At 35.4% G+C, this 27,439-nt stretch overlaps 2 protein-coding genes across 4 annotated transcripts; one reads left to right on the top strand and one right to left on the bottom strand.

Moving 5' to 3' along the window:
- Positions 1 to 1,146: 1,146 nt before the first annotated feature.
- Positions 1,147 to 26,248, bottom strand: LOC109088493 (N-acetyllactosaminide beta-1,3-N-acetylglucosaminyltransferase 2-like). Of its 3 annotated transcripts, none has more exons than XM_042742252.1 (3): positions 26,021 to 26,248; positions 6,594 to 6,732; positions 1,147 to 4,916 (listed from the first exon to the last, which is right to left on the bottom strand). In XM_042742252.1, the coding sequence occupies exon 3, from the start codon at positions 4,896 to 4,898 to the stop codon at positions 3,705 to 3,707; it is 1,194 nt and encodes a 397-aa protein (XP_042598186.1). In that variant the 5' UTR covers positions 4,899 to 4,916; positions 6,594 to 6,732; positions 26,021 to 26,248; the 3' UTR covers positions 1,147 to 3,704. The 3 variants fall into 3 exon arrangements, with proteins under 3 accessions (XP_042598186.1, XP_042598185.1, XP_042598187.1); XM_042742251.1 differs by having other exon boundaries at positions 6,602 to 6,732; positions 26,021 to 26,247; XM_042742253.1 differs by lacking the exon at positions 26,021 to 26,248 and adding an exon at positions 25,816 to 25,983 and having other exon boundaries at positions 6,602 to 6,732.
- On the top strand, positions 15,182 to 19,132 carry LOC109048828. The gene is made up of 6 exons (XM_042742255.1): positions 15,182 to 16,841; positions 17,473 to 17,658; positions 17,747 to 17,773; positions 17,903 to 18,063; positions 18,314 to 18,410; positions 18,671 to 19,132. Exons 1-6 carry the CDS (start codon positions 16,572 to 16,574, stop codon positions 19,067 to 19,069), a joined length of 1,140 nt encoding a protein of 379 aa, XP_042598189.1. The 5' UTR covers positions 15,182 to 16,571; the 3' UTR covers positions 19,070 to 19,132.
- Positions 26,249 to 27,439: the final 1,191 nt, after the last annotated feature.

The following is a 27,439-nucleotide window of genomic DNA, read 5'->3' as shown; positions in this document are numbered from 1 at the left end:
CCACGCAGTGCTTCCTTACCAAATGATTCAGTGTATCGAACAAATCAATGATTCAGTAACCCATTTATAAAGACAGGCACTTGGTTCATTCTTGAATGAATCAACCGTCTGAATGAATCGTTTGACTGAACGACACCCTCAATAAGACTTGAACAGTCTTTTGAACTTTCTATTTACTAGAGAACACTGAAAAACACAATTTCCACAAAATTCTTAATGAGCACAACTGCTTTGATTATATTAAGAAATGTTTCTTGTGGACTAAATCAGCATATTAGAATGATTTCTGAAGGATCATGTGACACTGAAGACTGAAGTATTGGCTGATGAAAATTCAGCTTTGCCAAAAAGAGTTATTTTAATTAGTAATTCAAAATAAAATAAAAAAATTCATTAATCGACCCCAAACTTTTAAACTGTAAAGTAATTTTATATTATTAGAATATCAATTTGAGTGAAAAGCTGAAAATATACTTTTTAAAAGATACATTACATAAAATCGTAATGTTAGAAAAAAAATGTCCAACACATGGTAGCCATTTTACATCTACATTTACATCAAATCTATATTTTTCTCTTTTTCTAAGCAACCAACAAGAAAGTGCATATACTGCATTGTTATCTCAGCAGGCAGTAAATGACACAAAGAAGTGTGAATAAGATTTAGCGCTTTTTGCAGTACAGAGAACATGTTAAGAGCAGTTAGGTATGAAAATTCAGTGTTTAGCTGAGCTCTAGATCGCTTACAGAGCCGCAGATGATTTGTGAGCACCGCTATAATTAAATGTCAGAGAAGAAATTACGCTGCATGTTGGAACAAGATTCAAGTTTCACAGAACTGATCATGACAAAGTACCTTAGTGAATCAAAGAGAGGGTGACATCAAGCTTTAAGAAATTACTGATAATGTATGTCACAAAATGGTGTGACAAAAATGATCCACAGCAGGAAAGCTCAGGCATACTGATGCTATAAGACACACAAAGATGCCCTCTGCTGGTAAAAATAAACTACAGCTACACACACACAAAAGTAGGACAGACAGACAGACAGACAGAGAGAGAGATTTATCAAATTTTAATAAGATTAAATCTAATAGCAGAACTGAACACAAAATGAATAAGAGTACAAACACTCAGACAGAAATGACAGCGGTACAAGACATCAGTTTATTCCACTTGTTACAAGAATTAAATTAAAAAAGGCAGTCATAAACATGAGAAAAACAAATGTGCATATTCAATTACAAAGACCGACAATGATTAACAATCAGAATTAACAGGCACATTTTGGTAATAACATTTGTGTAGTTCACAATGTGTTTTTTAGGGAAGAGGTGTTGTCAGAAAATAATCAGCATATAAATGTGTCAAAAAAAGTAATTTGACTGTTCTAAAAATATTTTTGTGGGAAAAGTGAAATAAAAGTAATGTCTCATAAATTCCATATAGACACATTACTGAGTGATGATTCAAAAATACAAACAGAATCAAGATTTCATTTTTAGAACAGGATTTTCATGATCATACTCCTCAGCCTATACATACACATCAATATAAATACACATAAATATACATACATACATGCACAACTAAAGCCATCATATTAACATTCAAATATCTTATGATGGAAATAAAGAACTATTTTCAAGTCAGTAACAAAAGAAACTAAATTGCTTTTTAAAAGAATTTCTAATACATAAACATAACGTTTGTGAACAACATGAGACGAGAGTTTGTTTTCGTCAATGTTATGCACAGATGCAAGAGCAACAACAACAGCTTGAAGAGTTTGAGATCTCACAGGAGTACAGTAAATACCAGTGTATAAAAACTTGCATAATCTACCTTCATCATGGGTAAAATTGTAGTTTATAAATACAAGCTTTTTGTACTGTTCATGAACTCATGTAAACACTTTGTTCCTCTCACCAAACACTACATCAGGCTGTTAAACGGTGTGCTTGTCTTGCTATTAGAAGAGAGACAATATAAAAATCACACACCCTTAGCCCTCATTCCTCATAACTGGGTGGACAACGTAATATTAAACACTACAAATTGTGACACTACATATACACTACATGACACAAACTTGATTAAGCTCTTCAGCAATCAACCAATGAGGCAAAACAAAGAGTAACAGATTATAGAGCGGATATAGTCAGCACACCCCAGGAAATTACTAGGCCTAAGTGTCTTTAATAGGAGACACAGTTGATGGTGAACAGTCACAGAAAAAATGTATTTCTAGTTGACTGGCAGGCCATAGACATGATTTAAATATTCAATCAAGCTTAAGACAAATGTGAAAAATAAAGGTCCAGTGTTTATTTAAAAAAGAAAAGAAAAACATATGCAGACCAGCAGGGGTCACTGTAACTTAGTTGAGGGCCACTGTGTAAAATTCAGTAATAAAGTCATCCAGCTGAGACCCCGGTTCCTGGCCTCTTTATAGAAGGGAAAAAAGCAAGGACAGCATGATCACGAAAACTGGCTGCAAAGTTTCATTCACTTAGTCAAAAAGGTAAATTGTGGGATGCCTGGATTTTAAATGGAAAATAAAACCCACAGCTCTGAACTTTATCATCTCTGATTTGCAAGTTTGACCAAAACTCTCGAAAAACATCCTGAGAATCAGATTGAAAGGGGAGCAAGCATATCGTCTAGTTTTTCAGCAAAGGAGTTAATGATTTTGTACATTTTAAACATTTCTTTGACACAATGACCTGGTCTTTGGCTAATCTGTTAATACAAAGCTTTATGACTTGCAACTGATTGTCTGCTCGTGAAAAAAGAACAAATAATCTAGAAGTAAAAGTAATGCATGAAGTCAAAAGCACACATGTAGAGGTTTGGGTAGGCAACCTATATTTAGTTGGTATCCAAAACTGCTGTCCCCACAAACAGGGCTCTAAAATGAGCCAACTACTCAATCTAAAGGAGCATGGGCTGTAGCAATATGATATATAATATAAACAGGAAGGCAATATGTTTCTACATATTACATAGAACTAGAGCAGCAAGTATGAATTAAGCTTGTGATGGCTGAATAGAACTTTTCTGTTCACTTTAGCATAATCCAACAGAATTCTCCTATAGAAAAAGAAACCACATTTTATCAAAACGATCGACAGATATTTATGCTCAGGTGTGCTGTGTATTGTCTGTGCCATGTTCAGACCAGCTGAACTACATTTCCCACAATCCTCTCACAACCACAGAGCACTGTATAAATACTTGTAACATTATCAGCAGAATTTGTTGACAAAAAGTCAAGCCAATGGAATACTATGTGGGTAGCAATTTAGAGCTACATTTGAAATATACACCCATCTAAAGAGCTCATCATCGCTTCTGACCTTTGATATGAAATTAATTCCATAAAGATGCTAAATAAAACCACATTAGAACAATGGTAAAATGTTAAAGAACTAGTTCACCCAAAAATGACAATTCTGTCATCATTTTCTCAATCTCATGCTGTTCCAAACTGCAGAACACAAAAGACGTCCATATAATGAAAGTTAATGGGGACCACAAAAAAAAAAAAAAAAAAAAAGTTTTTTCTGGTCAAACGAATGAAAGAAACGACAAAGTCAATCATACAGTTTTAAAATGTCATGAGGGTGTGTAAATGATGACAGAATTAGCATTTTTGGGTGAACTATCCTTTTAAAGCAGCCAAAACCCTGGATCAGCAGTTCACTGACAGTTCAAAGCTGGGTCCTTCAGCCAGGCCCAGATTTTAATCATATGTTGAGGACTTCTGGGATGGACCAGCATCAGGCTGTTATAGGCACAGGCGTTATCGCGATATTTCGCCTCGATATCAAAGGTCCTGAAGCCTTTGTGCTTCTCAGGAGCAAGGCCCAGTTTCTTAAGGCACATACCTGTGTAGACATCATCAATGGGGTAGAGGGGCACCAACTTCGAGACATTATGAAGTTTCTGGACCAGCTGTCCCGAGAACAAATAACCGCCCCCACCCGCATAAGCAGGGTATGTTCCAACGTACATGCTTTCCGGGATAAAATACTTGACCTTTTTGTCCCGGTGTGGACCAGCATTGGTAATCACATCTCCTACAAACAGCTCCTTGGCTTTGGCATGAGAAAGATTGCTTAGGAAGTCTATAATGCGGATGGTGTTAACAAAAACATCGTCATCGCCCTTGAAGACGTAACTGACTCCAGGACAGCGGGTGTTCAGCCATTCCAGAAAAAGCACTTCCTTGATGGTGAGGTTGAAGAAGGTGTCCCTAAAGTCCCATTGGAGAATATCTCCATGCATGGAGCTCTCATGGAGAAGCATTTTTGAAAGATCAGGAAAGTGGTCCTCTGTGGCTGCATTTCCAAGAAGAAACACTGTAACAACCGTTCTGTTTGCAAGGAGGCCAGCTTTGCCCCACGACTCACGGATGGCCTGACGTCTATCAAAGTGCGGGACTAAAGATTTGATAGCTAGGAGGAGGAACGGTGGGTCTTTGCATATGTTTGGCTGATCCATCACGATGGGATAGGACCTGCAGCGCATGAAAAGCAGAAAGTCCTTAAAGCGATCCGGTAGCGAGTTGTAATCCTTGACTTGGGTGGTCACCCTGAAGTCTGGCTCACAGGAGTCCACGCTGACTGTGTCGTTTAGCCAGTCTGGAAGCTTATCAGTCGTGAAGTTGAGCTTTTCTAGGTTGCGATTGTTGATGTAGTTCAGCTGTTGCTGTCTGCGATTCCAGTAGGCATCACTGGGGAGATCTTTTGCCCAGAAACGCTTTGTGGGAACCAGCTGCTTATTTTTGCTGCCGTCGCCTTTACCAGCATTGCGAGAGACCTCCACCACTATGAAGATGAACACCATTGTCATCATCACCATGACCTTCACCTTCCTCCGAGGTCCCTGCATGGTGTCGAGACTCACCGCCTAAACAGCAGAGACATAGATAAGGACATGTGAGGGACTACTTTCAGGACTACACACTAAAAAATAACTAGGAAGCCATTGGTTCTTAAACTTTTATGAGCCAATGTGTGACTTTTTAGTTTGCAAATTACAGATTGAGCTGAACACAGATGGCTTCGTTCCCATTAAATGCTGTCACTGTAGTGATACTGACTGTTTTTGTGGCATAATGCATTTTTTAAATACTTATTCAACAAGCATGCATTAATTCTGATGATAATTGATAAAGTGACAGTAAAGACATTTATGGGAGGAAACACTAGCAGACTAAAGATGTGATTGACCAACATGACTTTACAAGATAATATCTGATTATAATATTATATATTTCAATAATTTTTACGTGCCTTGCCTCTTGGAGGTTTAACATTTTTGTTAATAGGGAAGAAAAAGGAACTATTCCATTATATATATACACACACACACACACACACACACACACACACACACACACACACACACAAACAACTAAATTTCTCTGAAAACATTTAAATGTAGATCATCCAAACAGTTTCCATTTCCTAGGACAGATTCTTCAAGCATCTCTCTCCAGAAATGTTCAACTGACAGTTTCAGCTGAAGGTTTCTACTCAACCACATGCCCGAAAAAAAAATTTGTGTCACACAGATAACCATAAAGCAAATCCTGTTTGATGATAAAACGTGCAATGCTTCAGAGTTTGTTTGTGCACATGCTGGCAACTAAAGTGTTTGAGTACTGCATTCTAATAGTAAGTGCAAACCGAGAAGACAAACTAGCGGTGGACACAAAGCTATCATTTACCTGAAGGACTTGGCCCCATTTCAAGCCTGGCTGTTTTAATTTTAGAACGGCATGCTAAAATTAAACCATGTGAACCTCTTTACGTTTAACTCTATATAAGAGTTAACCCACAATTGCATAAAGAACACTTCCTTTGGGACGACTTGGAATCATTTTGCCATTTAAAATTCCAACAATATTAGAAAGGTTTCATTTCGGACAATTCACACTTATTGAAGACTGATATTACTTCTTTTATTTAACCTGAACATGTCATTTTCTCATCCATCTGTTGCTTCTCTTTCACCATCTCCTCCCTCTTTCTCTTGTTTCGTTGCTTTTGTCTCCCAGCAACCCCTCTGCTCTGTTGCACATGGTTTCTCTCATTTATTCAACAACACATTCTTCAGTTCAGCTTACTTTTCCATTCTTTCTGCTCTATCCTGGCCCACTTTCCGCTCACTCCCGTCTTATTCTTTGTATAACCCACACCCTCTTCTATAACTGACTAAGGGATATCAGTATAAGGCCAAGTATTTCCTATGGAACAGAGCTGAATGCGAGTTTAGTCTAGCGTTGCAGGTACGACACAAAGAACTATATTTAGAGTGGCCTCATGGGCCAGCTGGCCTCTGGGATCAGTGGTAATTTAAAGACTACATATGAGCCAGTCAATGACAGAGTCATTGATTTCCAACAAGAAACGGCATCATCTTTATGTTTTGACTTGAAAAATGCATAATGTCCAATATTCCTGAATTAAATCATAAACCATTTAAAAGGTCTTTTAATGAATTATGACTAAACATTGTATACAACAAATGATACAATAAGAATAGTTTTTTTCTCAGCTGAAAGAATTACTCAGTGTGTACCTGTTTACCTGTGCACAGGCGAGACTTTGGAGGGTCCAGGTGTATGGTACGCAGGTGCTAGCAATTGTTTTTAGCCCATCCTGACACACTAAAAGAGCGAATCACAGAAACATGGATGATGTGGAGAGGAAATCCAGATCTGGGGAGAAAGAAAAACAAACATGTTTTGCTGCTGCTATAATAATGTATACATGGAAGATCTGAGGGAACATAAGAGCCTGAAATGGTGAGTCTGTTCACACTTGAGGATTAGTCCAGGTGGTCTGAGCTCAATTAATTGTTGGCCATGTTTGAAATTACTTGCTTGAAAAATACCACTTTTATCTTTGGGTGACTGAAAATCTGGTGTAAGTACTACTTTTCACAAAGGCAGATCGAGCTCTAAAGCTAAACAAAATCTGAGATTATTAGCGAAGAATTCTCTCTTCCCTTCACACCCTCTTCCACTGTGACTCAACCCAAATTTCTTCATATTCACAATGCAAATCACAAAGTGACAAATTGAAATCGAAAAAACTAAAAGCACACATAATATATCAGGCTTCTGTTTTTTTCATAAGAACATGACAACAGTATATATATATATATATAAGACTTGTGCCGGTATTCCGTAATGCGATATCGCGGTAATGAATATGCACGATATTGTTATCGTGGGCACTTCTAAATACCGTGAATAATTATACATTACAAATTATTCAGAATTTGGAATGCATTTTAAGAATACTTTTCCCATCAACTGCTCAAAATGCACAACACCGCTGTATGCTGCTTGAAAGAAGCATGCGCTCTGATGTAAACAAGCACGTAAGAGAAGCACATGGGGGAACATGAGAGAGACGAGCTGAATAAAAGCACATTCCCTCTCTGACAGCAGATAGCGCTAAAATGCAGCCCTTACCCTGTAAACCCCATAAATAAAGCAGCTGCTACTTTCTAAACCACATTTAAATAATTTTAAATAGCCATTCAGATTTATGGATTTGTTATGGTGTTCATCACAGAGCCAAATACTTAAATATTTAGACTTGATAAGCTATTCATTTTCAAACCTTTTTTTTTTAAATCTGGACTACAACATGCCCTAGATATTGTTTGAAAGTGTTTTGATTCTTTATTGTTAATTCACACTTTACATTAGGGCTTCTTTAGTTAAACTGCCAATGAAAATTTATTCTGAACATTCATTAATCTTAGGTATTCCAATATTTAAAGAGCAGGTCATTAAGGTTTTTGAAAAATCTCTCTTTTGCAGTTTATAACGTAGCTATCCTTAAATGAAAAAATCTGCAAAGTTGTTAATCAAAAAAGTGCATGATAAATAAAGATATTGTCTCTCAAAAGAGAGAGTCGACTCAGAGTCGCCTTTACGAGTCGTTACATTTTCAAATCTTTTGCCTGTTACCGGTATACATCACTGGATAACACATTTGCATAATCCCCGCCTGCCAGCGAAATACGAACAGAGTCTGACCTGCCCACAAACACTTTTGCTATTAGTTCGTTTACATCATGTTGAGAAGACGCGGTGTTCAAGGATACCACAGAAATACAATTCGAGCCTTTTGTTGTGTGCTTGTCATTTTATCAAGAACTGCTTCTCTAATCTGGGCTTTTATCTTCGTTGGCTTCTAATCTTCTTAATTTGGACTAACAAGCTCTCTGAACCATGACCTGTAAGTAGTACGATTGATACGTTAGGTGTACATTTTCAATTGAGTGCTCAAAATATCAGTTTTTTGTGCCAATATGTGATGTATACCTAGTGCAGCTTTAGGTTTCCAGGTAAAGCACGATATTACTGTAGATTATTGTAGACTGATGTTGTTCTAATTACTTTGTTTAATAATAAAGAATGTAGTGTAGTACACAGACTTTATAATAATTGTGAAACTGCTGTTTATTGTGCTGCACTGGCAGTTACAGGGTTAATGCGGGAGAGATGAGTGATTTCGGCTGGTGCTCCTGTGATGCAACTGTTCTGCGTTCTGATTAAAAGTTAAGACCAAGCGTCTTTTGTCTGTCGTTCTTCAAACATTACAGTAGACATATTTTGGTTTACAAACTGTATTGTTTAATCAGTTAGTCACGTTAGCACTCGGCTAACGTATCCACCTAGTGTTCACAATTTAGCAGCTAAACTTTAGCTGTGGGCACGATTCGCTTGCATAAGTGTTTTTGTATTTTATGTCATTATAAGAACGGATTGACTATATTATTGTTTTATGTAAAGGTGCTTTGTCAATGGTAGCGCTGGCTAACTGGCTCAAGGACTCATCTCTGTGCCAATCACAACAGGTTTGGCCAGCTGACCAATCAGAGCAGAGTAGGCTTGAGGAAGGTAGGGGCTTGCTTCGAACTTGCTTGAAACGAATCATTTCCTAATCATTGGCAAATGACTCTAATATTAAATGTATATTCTGAGAAAATTACAATGTTTTCTGACCTTAGATGCATTTAAACCTGATGTAGGGGACTCCAATACAATATTGGGACACTTTAAAATACCATATGACCTGCTCTTTAATAACACATTGTTAAAATTGAAAGTTGCAACTGTGTTATTTAATGAGCTAACATGAACTAAGTCTTGTATTTTTTTAACAAAGATTAATAACTTAGCAAATAATAATAATAGCAAATGTAGCTATTGCTCATTGTTTAGCTGTGCATTTATTGAATGAGCACTATGTGATGTCCAAACTGATTACACTATATTTTATGTATTGCACTGTATTTTATGTAAAATCATTTTATATTTATAAACTGTCTTAAATTCTTTTTAAGTCAATTTTTAAATCATTTTCAAAGTTCTTAAATTGCTTGTTTTATTTTTGTGGTTATTTTTCTTCATGATTTTTTTTTTTTAACTTTCTTTTATGTAAAGCATTTTGAATTACCATTGTGTTTGAATTGTGCTATATAAATAAACTTGCCTTGCCTTGCCTTGAATATTGCCCTGAATGTTAATGCATTAACTAAGGTTAACTAATGAGGTCTTATTGTAAAGTGATACCTACTGGTCTTTATAGTTCTTTTGCACTTTAAGGTGTAAAACTTTTAGCTTTATATTTTTTTTCTGTATTGCTTTATTGTATTTAAATGTTCAGTTATTTTTGTTATAAGAAAAAAGTTATTTAACCTGTTTTACTGTATTATGACCACTTTTTTGAAACTAAATTTCAATACCGTGATAATACCGTATACCGTGACAAAAGCATTATCAATTAATTGCAACAGGAAAATTTGATACCGGTATATCCCTAATATATTATATTATATTATATTATATATTATATTATATATATATATATATATATATATATATATATATATATATATATATATATATATATATATATATATATATATATATATATATATATATATATATATATATATATATAAAAAAAACACACACAAAGTTTTTCATCATAATATATAAACTAATTATTTTTAGATATAAAATTAACCTAAAATTTCAATATTTTGCTGAAAAAAAAAAAATTATTATCATAAACTACAAATGAACAACAATGTCTAAATGTTATAAACATTTCTAAGCCATGTCCAGGGCATAAAGTACTTTTGAGGGGCATTGGTGAGTACAATCCAGACATTTAGTGCATTTGCTTCTCTTCTCTCTGACCGTAAGTGCACCAAGTAGCTTAAAGAGTCCCCAGGAGGTGAAGTCTCTTATTAATAATTAACACTACATTTGCTGTGTAAACAGTGAACTGAATCTCTCTCCACCTCACATCAACAGACTAAAGACTCACACTGATCCTTTCTCTAGCCCTTTACAAACGGTTCTGACTCTGCCCACATTTTTTTGGTTATGTCCACATATTCAATCTTTATGAGGAAGGGCGGGACAATTTATATCTAGGATAATAGGCTTTAACATAGATAGGTCATTTGCCATTATGTGTCTAGGGGTCACTCCGGAGTCCGAAGGGTTTGAATAAGTGTAATAATTATCTCCTGAAGATGTCTTTAGTTGCATGTAAGAAAGCAGTAACTAGATGTTGGCTCAAGAGAAGCCCTCCCAAAATGCATCTTTTAAGTATTTTCAGTCAAATATGAAAAAAAATGGAAAAAAATGACCTTCTCTCTCCGGTTACAGAAGAACAAATTATTGGAGTAAATGGGATTGTTATACTTCAAACAAGCAATGGCTAGACTTCCAAAGTGGACCTCAACTTATATCTGTACCACGCGGTTCTGTTATCGTTAACTGTTATTTTTTTATTTTATTACTGCAATTTTTTTTTTTTTTCTCTGTGAAAGTGTGTCTCCTTGTAGATATTTTGGGTTGCGTTATCAATTTGTGTGTACGAAAACAGAAAATCTGTCAAAAAATAAAGTATATAAAAAAAATGTTTAATTAAATTAAAGGTTCACTTTAACTTTGTTTACATTTAAACACATCTATGGGTGTGAAAGAACTTTCCTGGTTTTAAAACCAACTAACTTGTTGGTTAATCATCTTGCTGTTGGTCAGGAAAGGAACTTAAGCAGCAGTGTGCAAAATCCAAAGCAGAAACCATAGAAACTAGGCCATGCCAAAAAATAGGATAATACAGCATGCGGTGGTAGATATTTTGTGCTACTGCTGTAGATGCATTTGTGTGTAAAGAGTATTTATTTGTATTTTTGCACAGCTATCAGCAGGCAGGATAGATTTAGATTTTTTTACAAGTGAGAAAAGGTGAATTTAAAAGTCATGAGAATTTAGAGCATCCTCGACATGTCCAGAACAAGTCAAAACAAGAAAGAATCCATTGTTCTGTCTTTAGGCAAAATGCAAAGCAGAGCAGAGTTGACAATTAGCTGCCATGCAACATAACTTGCGTTCATATGTGCATTCATACAGAATCCAACTGATGTGCGGTTACAGGTGTGCATATGGTTGTTTTCACAATTTCAGAGATGGAACTATGGGTATTACATTAGCTTTCATGTCTTTGGTCAATTGTTATGAGATATGAAGCCATTTCTGTACTGATGCCAAACTTATTCTCTTGCTTTGGCAAGTTCTAAATAAAAAGAGAAAATCAAAATGTAAGTATTTAATTCACTAATTAGGAAAAACTTGCATTAAATCACTTAACTGGTAACCCTGCAATGACATATGGTTCAACAATTAATGACCCAACACAACACACAGAAAAGGTGCACACTGTACAAACTAAACAGAAAATCCTTATAAGTCCAACAATATGCAAAAATGTACAGATGACATGCTGAATAGGAAAATTAACAAATTTTGTTTTGTAAATATGTTGAGTTACCTATAGTTTCCTGTTCTCAGTGATCAATGATTTGTTGTTTATGCTCGAACCATGCTTACCCTCAAAGCATTTGAACCTGTATCTAACGTAGTCATATTTTCTATAACATTGCATAATTTGGTTAATGGCTTTTGAGGATGAATGGGTGTCACGCATCTGACCAATTTGTCAAATTTCAGATGAATATATAGAGAAATCTATAAGTTTGATTGGATGCAAATCCTTTTTGATGTTGTGCTTACCAACACTCTTAAAACCTTAAATGTTTATTTATTTTGCCAACCAAACTATGCTAAATACAAAATGCAGCTAATTATGCACTGCCCGCATACCCAATAAATAGACCAGTGACAAACCAGCTGAAAACTACTGTTTTATAGTCAACAAATCAGTACATATGAACAAGAAACCAAAAAGCTGAACCATAACATGTGTGTGCCTGCATGTATGAATGAGAACAGAGCACACTATATATAGCTCCAGTTAAGATTAAAAGCACTGTCTATATATACACCCACTCACTGATGATAATTTTTGTGTGACTTCAAGTCCACTGCTGTTGTAAGAGATGAATAATAATGTTTGGGGTTAAACAAAAAGCAAGCCGCCAACTCTGTGATGAACTACCCGGGCACAGGTGCATGGTGACTGCATGACATTTATGTTAATTAAATCATTTTTAAGAGAGCGTCTTTGAAAAAAAAAGGTCACTTACACATTTCTGTATAGGTCAAACACCCTAAAAACATGATCACCAACAAACTGACTCAAAAAAAAAAAAAAAGCAGGTCCAAATGACTAAGCATAATACCATTCAAAATTTTGGGGTCAGTGAGGCGACTACTGTACCATGCTGCTAAAGACTGCATTTATTAAATCAAAAATACAGTAATATTGTTAAATATATTTGTAATTTCAAATAACTGTTCTCTATTTGAATATATTTTAAAATGTAATTTATTCATGTGATGGCAAAGCTGAATTTTCAGCAGTCATTAGTCCAGTCTCACATGATCCTTCATTTTAACATGCTGATTTGCTGCTCAGGGGTGTATTCAAGAAAGGAGGTTCAACAAACTCAGAGTTAAAACTTGAACTACGAGTTGACTTACCCTGAGATAGAAAACTGTTCTGATGGTTTCAGAACAGCTGAATGGTGTTAGTTCAATCTACTCTGAGTATGTTGACTGAGTTTAATGCCTGCACCACAGCTATGAAAAGCCATGATCAATGGAGCTCCGAAATGATGATTCACCATGGCAACAGCGCCCAAGAAAAGACTTCTGCATACTACGCAAAATGTAACTTTAATTCTTAAATCAGAGGTGAAAACTGGTTAGAAAAAAATTAAATAATTGGCAGCAGGATAAAACCCCTAAACCAATTCAATCAGGTAAGGCTTTAAGTGTAAAAGGTTTAAGGGTGTAGACATGACTTTACAAACATTTGACATATTCAATAAATATCATTCAGTGTTTATTTCAATGTGCAGTGGCTTTTTCCACAATCTAATGCTCTTTTCAACCACTTAGGCTAAATGTTCCCTAATCCAACATACATTTCTTAATTAGTGTAATGAAATAAACATTTGACTTCTACTCAGCCAACAGCAAGAAGCCAGAGACTCATAAAATGAAGGCAGAACCTGCACCAGCACCACTGACAGATGAAGAGGAGTACTCTTACAATACCAATATTAAAATCCAACAGGGAAAAGAATAATTGTTGCCTTTGTATTTGTAGGAAATAAAGATGACCAAATTAATTGTGAATAATTTGTGTTTATTTAACAGCTGCTGTGGTGGTTATGGCGTATAGCCTATCTCGCACTACCCTTCCATCTGGCATACTTCCATTCCACAAAGTATTTTCAGAAGTCGTGATAAGAATATGCATGTCATCAATGCATCCAACCACACTGGAAAACCTAAAGGAAATTCTAAATATTAGGTTACTTTCAGAGGTCACAGCAAGATGAACGTCATTTTAAAGTGGTACTGCTCAAATAAATATGCATGTGGATATGGCAAAATAAAATAAAATCCTCTCCTGATGTAACTCCCCACGAATGAATGCAGCCTCCTCATTTACAGGATTCCATGTAAAAAGACGTCATTTGTCACATTTACAGTGTCTGCATGATGAAAATGAAAGTGGTGTGGTGAGAAAAATAATCTTGTTTCCATTTGCATTAAGATAATTTTTCTTACCCCACTGGCAGATAATTTTACTTGTTTCCCCCCAGGAAACAAAATTAATGTTCAATTTTATTAATTTATTTTTTTATATAAAGAAAATGCATCTTGATTTAAAAATTTTTGGATATTTGTACTTGAAATAAGGCAAACATCTCAGTAATAAAAGCATTTTTGCAGCATGAAAGAATGAATGAATGAATGAGGTATTTAAACATCACTTACGCTTTAAAAAGGGGGAGGAGACCGAAAGAAACTCCGGGTTTACTGAAGAAAGAAAACCTGCTCCCGACTAGAGTAAGTTACTATAGTAACTTAGAGAGGTTTAGTTTTGTCTTTTATTGGAACCGAAAACACAGAGTTTCCCTTTTCTTTTTCTTTTTTTTATTATCAATGTTGAAAACAGATGTGTTACAATGTATTTTTGTGAAAAGTGTATATATATATTTTTTTTTTAATTATTTATATATTATTTTTTTTTTTTTTTTTTTTTTTGATGAATATAAAGTTTTACAGACACGTTTGATCAACTGAATGCTTTTAACTTTTGACCAGTATTGCATTTGTGAAGGAAGAAATGTGAACAAAAATTATTTATGCTCATCTTTTACATATACAGCTTGGCAACGTGAAACAAAAACAAGGCCATTACCAGCCTATCACTGAAACTAATTATCTGGGGTGGAGTTGGGTGGAGTTTTCCCATGTGGCAGCTAAATGGAACACCAAGTGACCAAAACAAACACAGTGACATCAAAGAGTGTGAGAGATCTTAAAGGTCACTCCTGAGGAATGCCGCTACATGCAGGAAGCCGCCCATCCCCCTGTAAGAAACTGACTGATTGCAGGTTTTTCTCAAATGACAAGCCTCTAAACCTTTAACACATTCTGTAGTTTACTTTAAAAATGCTTGCGTTTAAATGTGTAAAATGAGACTAACACCTTGGGGGCACAAGCTTACATTGAAGGACATTCCTTGAGTCATAATGGAAATGTATAATGAGTCTAACTCCAAGGGATTTACCCTAGTTAGTCAAAATAGTCAAAAACCCCACTGATGCACACTGTGTGTGCACTACCTGGTCTTCCTACACTCTCAAAAAGGATGTGTTAATTAATAACACATTTTTTGTGTTATGGCTATTTTAACACATTTTGTGTAATTTTAAGTTGATCATGTGTAAAAAGAAAAGGATAGAGAGAGAGAGAAACAACACAGTGCGTCCAACACAATATGTGTTAACTATCATCCAATCACATTGCTGCAACGTCACTCCGCGCCTCAAGAAGCAAGTTCGCGCCTCTTTTTCCATAGATGGACGACTTGGATGCACACGTCAGGTATTTCGGTTTATTTTTTATTAGAAATTGTCAAATATAAGTTGTCAAATGTATTTTATTGTTATTTTTTTAGACGGTCAAATGTGCATTTAGTTAGCGACCTCTAACGTTACTGTGTGCGGGTATTTTCCGTTTGGCCCGAGAGGCAGTGTTGAACAAGGCAGCAACCGCGTCTGATAGTTAACGTTAGTGCTTCACAAATTATTTTTAATTCTCCTCACACACTTTGGTAAGTTTGTCCCTCACTCTCTGGAGAGAACTCGTTTTTAACGAGTATTGTTTTTCTTTGTTTGATTTGTTGCAAATGGCATGATGTCTGATAAAACGCTGCAGCTCGTTAACAGGTTTGACAAAGTGGTAACCATTGCTATCTGTCGCATCTCTTTCATTAAACAACAGAATTTATTAATGTGTAGTTAAATGCCCTTAAATAATAATATGATTTATCAAGGTAACGGTAAAAATTTGATTGACTTCGACATTCGAGTACGTTACGTTACGTCTTAATTTAAAAAAGGATGTGTTCATTTGACTATTTTAACACAGTTTGTGTCATTTCGTGTACGTAATTGACACAAATTGTGTAATGATAACACATTGGTGTGTAGAAAATTAGCAGAAATAACACCTTGTTGAGTTAAAAGTAACACAAAATGTGTTGTCCTCAACACAGGTTGTGTTGTTTTCAACATCATTTTAAGAGAAGCGCAGATCCCTGGGGTGCTCAGGGTCTCGCGCTCCCCCGGGATGGTCACTTCTCTTAAAATATAAAAAAAAAATCGAGAGTGCATTGTAATTTGAGACAAACAGATTCGGAATCGCGTACTAGCACACTACTTTAAATTTTTTTTTTTTTAACCATATACCAATATATGGCAGAAATAGTTAAAGTAGTATGAAGTACCCAATTCAGGAAGACTCTTCATTGAAAATGAACGACAGGTTTTCGGAGATCAAAAGATTGCTTTAGGTTTATCTCGGAAATGTATTATGTTAGCTTGATGTTTTCGTAAATAAATGGATATTGTTCATTCTAACACAGCTTGTTAACTACTCCTTTACATTATGAATGTGAATACTATGCTTAATCAATATATGTAACATTATATAACAGATTGGTGTTTTTGTTTGCCCTTTTGCAGCTTCAAATGGAGGACACTCCAAAAACACTGGTGGCTGTACTACTTGATGAAAAGGAGATATGCAAAAAATTGCAGCATCTCAAGAGTGCAGCAGAAATAATTGATGCTTCCAAATGTCTCCTCCCCTGTGCTGCAGAGTACCACCGAATTTTAAAATTTAACGCTGATTTTAATGAATTTATTGACACAGACCTAACTGAGAAAGTGGAAACCTTGGACAAGTTTCAAGTTTTGTTTAAGTCGATTAAGAGAAGTGGATCAGGATCACGTGCATTGGTATGTCATTTCCCTTTTCAGTAACATAACTAATAATAAGTGACCTGTGTGTCATGCATACAGATTCCAGTATTATTGTACTTTTCTTAAGCATTAAATATTAATATTGCTTTTCAATTTTGAGCATGGTAAGAAACCGTTTAAGTGGCATTTCCATTCAAACGTGGGATGATGATTACAAATGATAATGTAAAGTATTTATCTACACTTTCTTTTTTAATTTGCATGGTACATAATGGTAGCTAATGAAAACTCATATTAACATGTCAATAGTAAAGACACTTTACTAGTTTAGGATTGTTTAACTTTGTATATATTTTATGATCATCCACCATAAAATGCTTCAGCATTTGCCTATAGTATTACACGTCAAACTTTTGTCACACGTACATTGTAACCCTGATTTCATATGTATATATTATATAAATAAAAATATTAATAAAAATGACATTTGGATCTTTGACATTGATTTTTTTTTTTGAGAGCTATTCAGACCAGAAACAGAAAACTTTAGTTAAGTTAAACTTATCAATTGGTAAAAGATCACTTTAAACTTTTTGTGCATAACATAATATTTTATTTCATATCTTTATTATTGTACTTCTTTTTGTTACATTTGTTGTCCTTTAAGGATGAAATATTGGATGTAGATGCAGCCAGTCCAAGTCATCAACAGAATGTATGTTCATGGAGGACTTGCATATACATCATTACTTGTAATATACTTGAACATATTTTAACTTTTTTATTTTTATTTTTTATTTTTGAAGTTGCACCAAAGAACACACATGAAGCTGGTCCAAGTAGTCAGCAGAAGGTTTGTATATAAAACTTGAGTGCAGAAATAACAGCACTCTTTTCAATATTTGTATCACTCTGTTTGAATTTGTTTGCCCATTCCACAGAAACTAATCGTCTGTACACTTGTATCAGTGAGTGAATCATTCATCAGTTCTTTCAAAACTGCTGATTCATTCTGGAGCAATATAAGTGAGTGACTTTGAGTAACTGAATCACTAACTCATCTAATAAGAACTTCTTTGTGCTTTTTATATTTCCAGCATCAACGTAATATAATTGATGTAGACACAATGCGAGCACTAATTGAAAGCAAAGGTCCGAGTGTATATAAGGATTATGAAGCTTCAGGAATGCTTTCAGAGACATCAAGAAAGCTCCTTGTGAAGATAGGGGTCAGTGCGTTGGTGGAACAAAGTGGATTGTAAGTTTACAGTTGAGAAATTAACTAAAACAACTGTGAATGTGATAACTTAAAGATGTTGAATACTTTGAAAACACACTGATTACTTTTAATAATTTGAACATAATTGGGAAAAAAAAACTTATAAAACAAACTGCTGATCAGCAGCAGAGAAAACTGACTGAATTTGGTTCCTGTATTTTATTTTAATGTATTATGTACGAGTTGAATTGGGTAATTCTTACATGTTTTGTCTTTGTTTTGCTTATAGTTACCCTTGTAATGAAGAGAAACGGATGTTGGCAGAAAGTGTGGTAACACTCTTTCCTTCTCTGAAGATCAAGATGGGAGAAGAGAATGAAGGATTTGTAAGTTGCATTTATTAAAACACCCAAAGCCAACTTTAAATAAATGCAAATTGAAATATTAAGTGTGGTATGTTAATTAGTTAACAGGTTACAAATCAATGGAAATTCTGGTGACTGTAATTAGTTTTTTTTTTTTTTTTTTTTTTTACCAATATTACAATTACAATAACACTAAAAGTACATCCACTCTGCTGGTTTGCTCGTCACACATCATGGGTTCTTGTAAAGGTTACAATTGTTATCCTCCGCTTTTTATCCAGGAACATTTCTATGACCCAGTCTCCCACAGTGGATTTATTGAGATGAGACTTCGAAATCTACGGAGGAAACTTCATGATGATCAGCGTCGCTACCAGCGCAAACGTAGTCGATTCAGTGATTCCTCTGGAGTGTCTATCACTTTGGAGGTACCTGCTGAAGGAGAGGAGGAGTCCTCTCGGGAGTGGACGACTGTGATCAAAAGGATGAAACCATCTCCAGAAAACCTCAATACCATCAAATTGGGCATGGAGAAAACGTACAGTAATCGCAGGTTATGGGTCGCAAACAAGTCCCCAACAGTGAAAGAGATTTTTGAACAATATCCTCGTTGTAGACATGCTATACTTGGTAAGGACTTGTGTTTTGCATGGCTTTTCCTTATAGCTAGGTATGAATAGACTTGTCAGCAAAGGGACATGGCTGGTAGATATTAAGTCCACATGAATTCAAAATGTTTTTGTTTTTTTTTTTTTTTTTTGTAGATGTTTTTTTTTTTTATGGTGAGAGATTCATCTATGCAATTTATATATATATATATATATATATATATATATATATATATATATATATATATATATATATATAAAATGTTTGTCTTCGTAATCCTTAGCCATAATCTTTTTTTTTTTTGTTTTATTTTTTTTACTTTTTTACCTGGAATGGCCCACAATGCCTCTCTGAAGTTAAAATTGCATAAACTTGACTCGAAAAGACTCAGTATTTTGTTTATTTTTTTTGGTTATGTTTTATTGTTGTAATTGTGTATTCTGTCCTGTGTTGTAGCTTGACACTGAGTTTGGAAAAATGTTTCCTGGGAAGGCTGACCTCTTTCTTCGAAAATGGGAAGGAAATATTGTTCCAAAATTGCAAAAGATGTCCACAGTGAAAAATCCTCTGGTCATGCCAACTGATAATGAGAGTGAAGGTAGGCTACTTTGCTCGTTCTGTCAAAATGTGTTTTTTCTTTCAGTGGACACCATTAGTTTTAGTAGTTCTCTGAAGGCAAGTTTGGAGTTTAAAGTCAGCCATTATACCAGCCATGAAAAATGTCATTATATTTTGTGTTTTTCTATCATACTACAGATTCATGTTACAGAGCTCTTCAAATTCTTATTACATTGCTGCCCCCCCCTGCGTCAGGAAGGAGCAAAGGGTGGGCCAAATGCAGTACAAAGTCGGCCCTTGCTTATCTCCTGGACATTAAGCCAGTAAGCAACTTGATTGTCTTTTTATGTTAGCTTTATTAATGTTTGTCAGTTTTCGGTACAAGCACTTTGTGATGTTATTAAATTATATGACTCAGTTTGCATAAAACTATACTGTTAAAATTTTTTATTTTGTTTTTTAGGTATGCATGATAGATTTTTGCAGATATTTTTAAACTCATTTTTGCCAAGTGTCTTAAAGTTATTTGTGTATTTTCATTTTATTTATTACCGAATGGGCATTAGGACCCAGGGCAGGCTGTTGTTGCAGCTCATGCTAGTGACTGTTTACTCTGTCATGCTGGATGTTTCATTCTGTATGTACATTCTCAAATTAAATGCAGTGATCCAAAACCGTAAAGCTAATCATCACTCAGGGAAAAGTTTGCTTCAAGAATGACAACACTACTTACGTGATTTTATCACTAGCACACCCTGAGCATATGTGAGCTTTTCGACTTATCTGCAAGGCATATCGGGATATTTTTTTTTCAAATCAGCTGATGTCGTTGTTTACATCTTAAGCTTTTATAATCCAATAACATTCCGATAAAATAATGCATGCCTGTTTTCTTTTGAACAAAAATAAGAAAATATCCCTGGCCTATAGTTCAATTAATGCAGATGAATTAAAGGTATATTCGACCAAAAAAATTTATTCTGTCATCAGTTACTCTCCCTCATGTCGTACCTAAATTGTGTTCCTAAGACGAACGAAGGTCTTATGGGTTTAGAACGACATAAGGGTGAGTACTTAATGACAGAATTTAAAAGAGAAACTTCAGTCACTTGAACTGTGTTGATGGATTTTATAAAATGTACTTTTATTTTTACAGGCTGGAACCAGCATCTCCAGCCTCCTGGATAATTCCCAGACAATGGTGGAAAGCCATCAACCCCACATTGTCTGTTTAGGAGCCCCAAGTTCTACAGCGCAATACATCATTGTGGCGGAGAATGACAAAGTCACCATTCCACTTGAGGATAACAGTCTGACGTGTGCCATCGACAAGCTGTTTAAAATGTATTGGGTTTGCAATGTAGAATATCCTGTCCAACTCACATCTGTCTTTAATTTCTTTGAAAATGTGTACGACATTCCATTCTCTGGTGGGAAGAGATCTAAAGTTGTGGAGCTTATTTCAAAGCTTCAAGCACTTTCCTAAATTGTACCACCATGTACATATGTCCGAAGTGCAAAAAATCTACTTCGAAAGACATACGGAAACTTTTAAGTCATCTTAGGCATGTCCATGCACTTTCTGATGGACAGGATTATACAATTGTTTGTAGTCAAAACAACTGTCAACGAACATACCATAACTTCAATTCGTATGCTAAACATCTCAATAGAGAGCATGCTCAAGCTGCAAACCCAGTACATTTAGAACAAGACTCTGACACCAGCATGAGTGAGGACTTCTCAGCTGCATCTTGCTCTGCTGCTGTTGATATTCTAGAGACAAATTTTGATGGCTCCAGTAATTGCAGGACTTCTGACTACCAAAGCTGTGCAGCAGCATTTGTTGCAAAAATGTACTCCTCTTCAAATTGTACCCTGACCGATGTGCAAAGAAGCATCACATGCACAAAAGAACTACTCTGTGAAACCCTGGACTGTTTGCAAGAGAGAACCACATCTCTGCTTAAACGTAACTCTGTACCCAATGATGAATTGCAGACTTTGATGAAAGATTTTGAAAGAGGACAAAATATGTTTGAGGAAGTTGATACCCCCTACAAAATGACCAAGTATTTTGCTGAAAACCACTCTTTTATCAAGCCAACAGAAATCTTCCTTGGAAACAGAGGTGACACTGCAAGAAAGCAAGGTAAATTAACTCAAGTGTTAATAGCAGATACATGTCAATACATATCTATTATTGATACACTGAAGTTTCTTTTTGACAATGAACAAATGCAGAAGCTTTTTGTGGTTTCAAACGAAAGTGATGGTAAATTGCGTGACTACTGTGATGGCTCACATTTTAAAAATCACAAATTGTACAGTAGATTTCCTCAAGCTTTACAAATTCAACTTTATTTTGATGATTTTGAAACAACAAATCCTTTAGGCTCTAAAACCAAAGTTCACAAAATGGGAGCAGTTTATTTTTGTTTGAGGAATTTACCTGCTAGATTTAACTCATCTCTTGAAAACATCCACCTATGTTTGCTTTTTAATTCCATTGACAAAGAAGTATATGGTTTCAACAAAATATTTGAGCCATTGTTGGATGATATAAAATTTCTTGAAACCAGAGGGTTAGAAGTTCAGATAAATGGCCAAAGTTCAGTGTTATTTGGCACAATATGCTTATTTACTGCTGATAATCTGGCCTGCCATTCACTTGGAGGATATTTGGAGAGTTTTGCAGCCAACAAATCGTGTCATTTCTGTCTGATTGACAAACATGAGATGCAGGGTATATTTGATGACGATTGTGTCGAGTTGCGCAATGAAGTTAATTACAATGAACATGTCAAGCTTAAAAATCCTAGTTTAACAGGCATAAAAGCAGACTCTTGCCTAAACTCTCTAGAGTACTTTCATATTACCGATAATGTCTGCGTTGACATTATGCATGACATTTTAGAGGGTGTGGCTCCACTCGAGATCAAACTAATGTTACAACATTTCATCTGTGAGCAAAAACTTTTCACTTTAGACCAGATGAATGACCGAATGATTAGCTTTGACTATGGTGTGACAAACGAGAAAAACAAGCCTAGTGACATTCATAATTTAAGAACATCAGAGAACCCCATTAAGCAAAATGCCAGTCAAATGTGGTGTCTCATCCTTTTTTTGCCTTTCCTGATTGGAAATTTTATAAGTGAAGGTGATAGTCACTGGAAATTGTTCCTTCTCCTTAGAGAAATTTTTTTTTTCATTTTTTGATTGGTTGTTTTAGAAGTGTTGGCTGTATTTTTAAAGCAACTAGTTATTGATCACCATAATATGTTTAAGACTCTATATCCAAACAGATCACTAATACCAAAGCATCATTTTATGAGTCATTACTGGCGAATGATGATAAAATTTGGCCCACTGTCTAAATTTTGGTGCATGAGATTTGAGGGAAAGCATGGTCCTCTAAAAAGACAAGCACAAGTTGTATGTAATTTTGTAAATATTAGTAAGACATTGGCCTACAAGAGTCAGGTTCAGACTATGTTTCATTGGAAACTGGGAAGTCCATTAACAGAAAAAATTACTGTCCGAAATGTTTTTCCAGTCATGGTCGGATCTTTGGAAAAAAGTGTTCTGTTTGTTGAAAACATGAGAGACTTTGGCTATGAACTTGACACATGTAGCACTGTTTATGTTTCTCACTCTGTTGGTGTGTTTGGTCAGACTTTTCAAACTGGTTGTGTACTTGCTTTAAACTGTGACTTAAGAGAAGAGCGTCTCTTTGGTGAAGTTTTACACATAGTTCCACAATGTGAAAAAGAAATTGTTTTAGTTTTTCTTAGAATTCTATCACAAATGTACTTTCACCCACATTTGTATGCTTATGCAGTTCAAAGAACAAATGATTACAAAGTGATTAATCTGAGCAATGCTGCTGATGTAAAACCTCTTCACATGATTTCCTACGAAGAAAACCTTTTTGTAAATCCAAGATATAAAATTGTTTAAAAATGTCTTTATGAAATTCAAATGACATGTGAATGTTGACTTTGTGAAAATGTAGCAGTTAAGTTTTAATAAATATTTTTTTAAAAAAAGCTTTTTTGTTTTGCGTTCATTATAACTGGTCAAAAATAGCACATATATGACACAAATTGTGTGATTTATGACACAGTTAGTGTGTTAAATATTTTAACACACTAACTGTGTTAAGAAGAATAACACACTGGTTGAGTTAAAAGTAACACAAAATGTGTTGTCCTTAACTAGACACACAGGTGTGTTAAGATATAACACAGGTTGTGTTGTTTTTAACACATCCGTTTTAAGAGTGTACTACTGTTCAGCACAATGACTTGAGAAGTACAAGAATAAAAAAACGTGCGCCCTCATTAATTCTAAAATCTTTTGCCCCCGGTTTCACAGACTGTAAGCTGGTCCTGAACTAAAATGCATGATTGAGCTGTTTTAACTGAAAGCCAGTTACACTGACAAATCTTAAAATTTGTCAGGGTTATTGTTTTGTCTGAAGATGCACACCAGTATTGTTTTTTTCTAAATCACATTATAAAAGCTACTTAAATTCCCTAATTAAACTAAGAGTTAATCCTGGTTTAGTCTAAGCCCGGTCTGTGAAACCGGGCTTTGGAATGCTAAAATTTAAGCACCATTTAATATACAAAGAAAATCATTGATGCAAGAAACTGTACTTTAATTTTTCCAAGCCAAATGCACTGCCACAACCTACAAAACCTAATCTTGGGGATGTTCTAGGCTCAAGCACATACTTGAAGAAGACTGTAGGCAACATTCCCTAAGAGCATGCAATTTCTCCGTAATCATGCTAACATTCTACACGCTATTCAAACCCAGGCAGGAATGAAACCTGATTCTGACTCCACAGTTAAAACCGTTTGTTAATAAGGAAGGTTAAAGCAACATTTGCTGTCTTTCTCAGGGTCCAAGCGTCATGCAATTCAATGGATAGTTCCCCCAAAAATGAAAATTCCTGTAACAACGCGCTAAAAAACGAGGATGCATAAAAAAAGTTAAAACATTTGATAAAAATCACATTATAATGTATAGAATAGATTGGCACTGCACATACTGCATTTAACTAATTTAATTATCTAAAGACATTAATGTTCGAAGTTTCACATTAGTTTTCTGGCATGGCATGCTCACCCAACACCAAGCAAAAGTGCCACCATAACCAATCATAAAAATTCAAAATACATGTTCATGACTGGTCATTACTGTTACTTCCTAGTACACGGTTACTCATGTAATCCATAAGGATGACTTTCTTTTTTCCAGGATCTCTTTGGCCTTCTCTGAGAAAGGGCATTCAGAATCAAACAGGTCTTAAGAAACATTCCTGGAAGTGGCCACTGATCTAATCTTCATCTGCACTTTCGGCCCCTTCAGGGAACAGTCTGAATACATTTAGGTTACAAAGCATCACTGATGAAAGCAAACACTTTATATCATTTCTAAATTACAAGTGTAACAACAAATGAAGTTTAGGGGCATAAGGAAGCTGTAACTGAAAGGAAAAATCTTAAGTTACATTATGAATTCTTGTTTAGGCTGGATTCATAGATTGACATAGATGGATTCATAGAGCTGGAACTGGATGTTTAAAGGTCATTTAATGCATTTTAACTGAACAGCTGTCATTCGACTCCCTAAAAATATTATATTTTTATTTAACTGACATTTTGCTTCCCTTTCAACCTATGCAGCAATCAAAACCAAACTACATGCAAACAGCAAGACACACACCCCATAAAACTGTTCAATGTGTTTAGTAAAAAGGCAATGAAGATATGCTAGATATGTCAGTAAATTATACACTTTATGAGAAGGAGAATGTTCCTGCTCATACTATGAACTCAATGTGCTGTAGCTGTAGGCTAAACCCACGGTTACACTACACCAAATGTCAAAGTAAATGCACCCCTTGTACAGACATGATCAGGCAGGTCACAACCTGATAACAAAGACCACAAGTACAACCTAAAGAGGATTCATTCAAATTACAGAATGTGAAACCAAAAATGGCGAACAGCTGATACCCGTTAATATACTATTCACACCAAACTTGCATTATAAATTCTAACATAGATATTGTAGGCTACACACTAAGAACACGTATGCATTAATATAAAAAGCTTCTAATAACACGAGCCATGGCAGCGACTAGGAGTAGCCTAGTTATTTTTCTGAATCAGCTTACCGGTTGCATGTATTTCCTGAATCGGTTTACTATTTTAACTATGACATATGAAATCTGTGACTGTACCTCTCACCCAGGTGACGCCGCCGAAGAGATACTAACCAAACTAACTTTACTTCTGACCGGTAAAATGCCGAAAAGGCACCCTCCAGACACATTAACTTTCGCTGAAGCAGCATTTGTAAAGAACCCGTCTACACCTTTATTTAAACAAAGCTGTAAAGCAAATAAAAAGGAGCGTTTTAGCGGATCTGCTAACGTCAAAACTCACCCGCACGCGGACGACTCCGTGTCGCTCTCCTCGCCACAGAACATGAAAGTTAAAGCGGATTTCTTGCTATCAAAGCTCAGCGGACAGCGGAACCGAGTTGATCTATTACCAAACTTCTGCCTTTATCTTTGTCAAAGTCATTATTACATTTCAGCGCCAGCTGCGCGAGAGCGTGTTCACATTCTGCCTGTCTCCAGATCTGCTTATGATGCATCCACTTCTAGGGCGGGGTATAAACCCTCCTTATTTACCGCACTATTTACCATACATTCACTTTGTTTACAGTACTTGTTTGCTTTAACGATACCTGGAAAGATTTCTGACAATTCGTTGTACTTCGACTCGTTGATTTATTTTGGGTTTACATTGGTTTTTAGGGTTATTTCGGCGAATTCTAGTATAAAATGTAAATTATATATTTAATTATACTTATAATTACTTGAGCTCATTCTAAATATTCATTTGAGGAGGAACGTGTATAATGATGTAAAATTTAGGTATGTAGAACAATAAACCACTTACCAGCTGGCTATATATGGAGGTTTAAAGAGCAGCATGACTTGGACCAGCAAAACAACCGACCTCAAAACCCACCTAAAACCAGCCTGGAAGACCAGTCAACTATTTTTTTTTTTTCACAAGGGAAGTGTTAAAATTCACAAGTTAATAATAATAAGCTAATAACTTAATCTGACTGAAGTGTGGTCAGATGTAATGCATGACTCTTCGTGGTCCGTCACAGGACGAAATAAGTCATAGGCTAATTTTTGAATGATTCTGAGTTTCCATTGTTTGGTCAGCACAGACAAAGCTCGTCCTGCGGCATACCACTGTCTAAAAAGTCTCTGTCCATGTGTATTTTCTTTGTCTATTGGTTCATATTAACATCAAGAAGTACGTTTGTCCTGTCAGTCAGCTCATCATGAACAATGGGTGTATTTGAAAGATGTGAGCTAAGCGAGATCATATGTCCTTCTTGGTTATGTTCTGTTTTGTTTTCATCTGAATGGACAGGTGAGGTTTTGCCTGTGACTTCACACGCAACTGTGGATATAACCCTCCTTACAGAAGTTTCAGGAGGAGCATGTTCAAATGAATCCACCAATCACAATCCTGAGGAAGTCTAAAAAGCTCTTACCTCATTCCTTATGATAAATCTTGTGGCATTCCTGCTCCACCCCAACTTTTTTTCAGCATGCTGAGTTTTCATTTCAAGACAGTCCCGTATGGACTGCAAACCAGTCTACATTCTTTCACATCTATGTTTCTTGAGAAAATGGAATACTGTATATATATATATATATATATATATATATGTATGTATGTATGTATATAAGGGTTGTGACCTGCCTTATGTCTTTACAAGGGGTGCATTTACTTTGACATTTGGTGTGGTGTAACTGTGGGTTTAGTACAGCT

Source organism: Cyprinus carpio, chromosome B17 (genome assembly GCF_018340385.1).
Source record: "Cyprinus carpio isolate SPL01 chromosome B17, ASM1834038v1, whole genome shotgun sequence".
Classification (NCBI taxonomy): Eukaryota; Metazoa; Chordata; class Actinopteri; order Cypriniformes; family Cyprinidae; genus Cyprinus; species Cyprinus carpio.
This window is presented reverse-complemented; position numbering and strand designations above follow the sequence as displayed.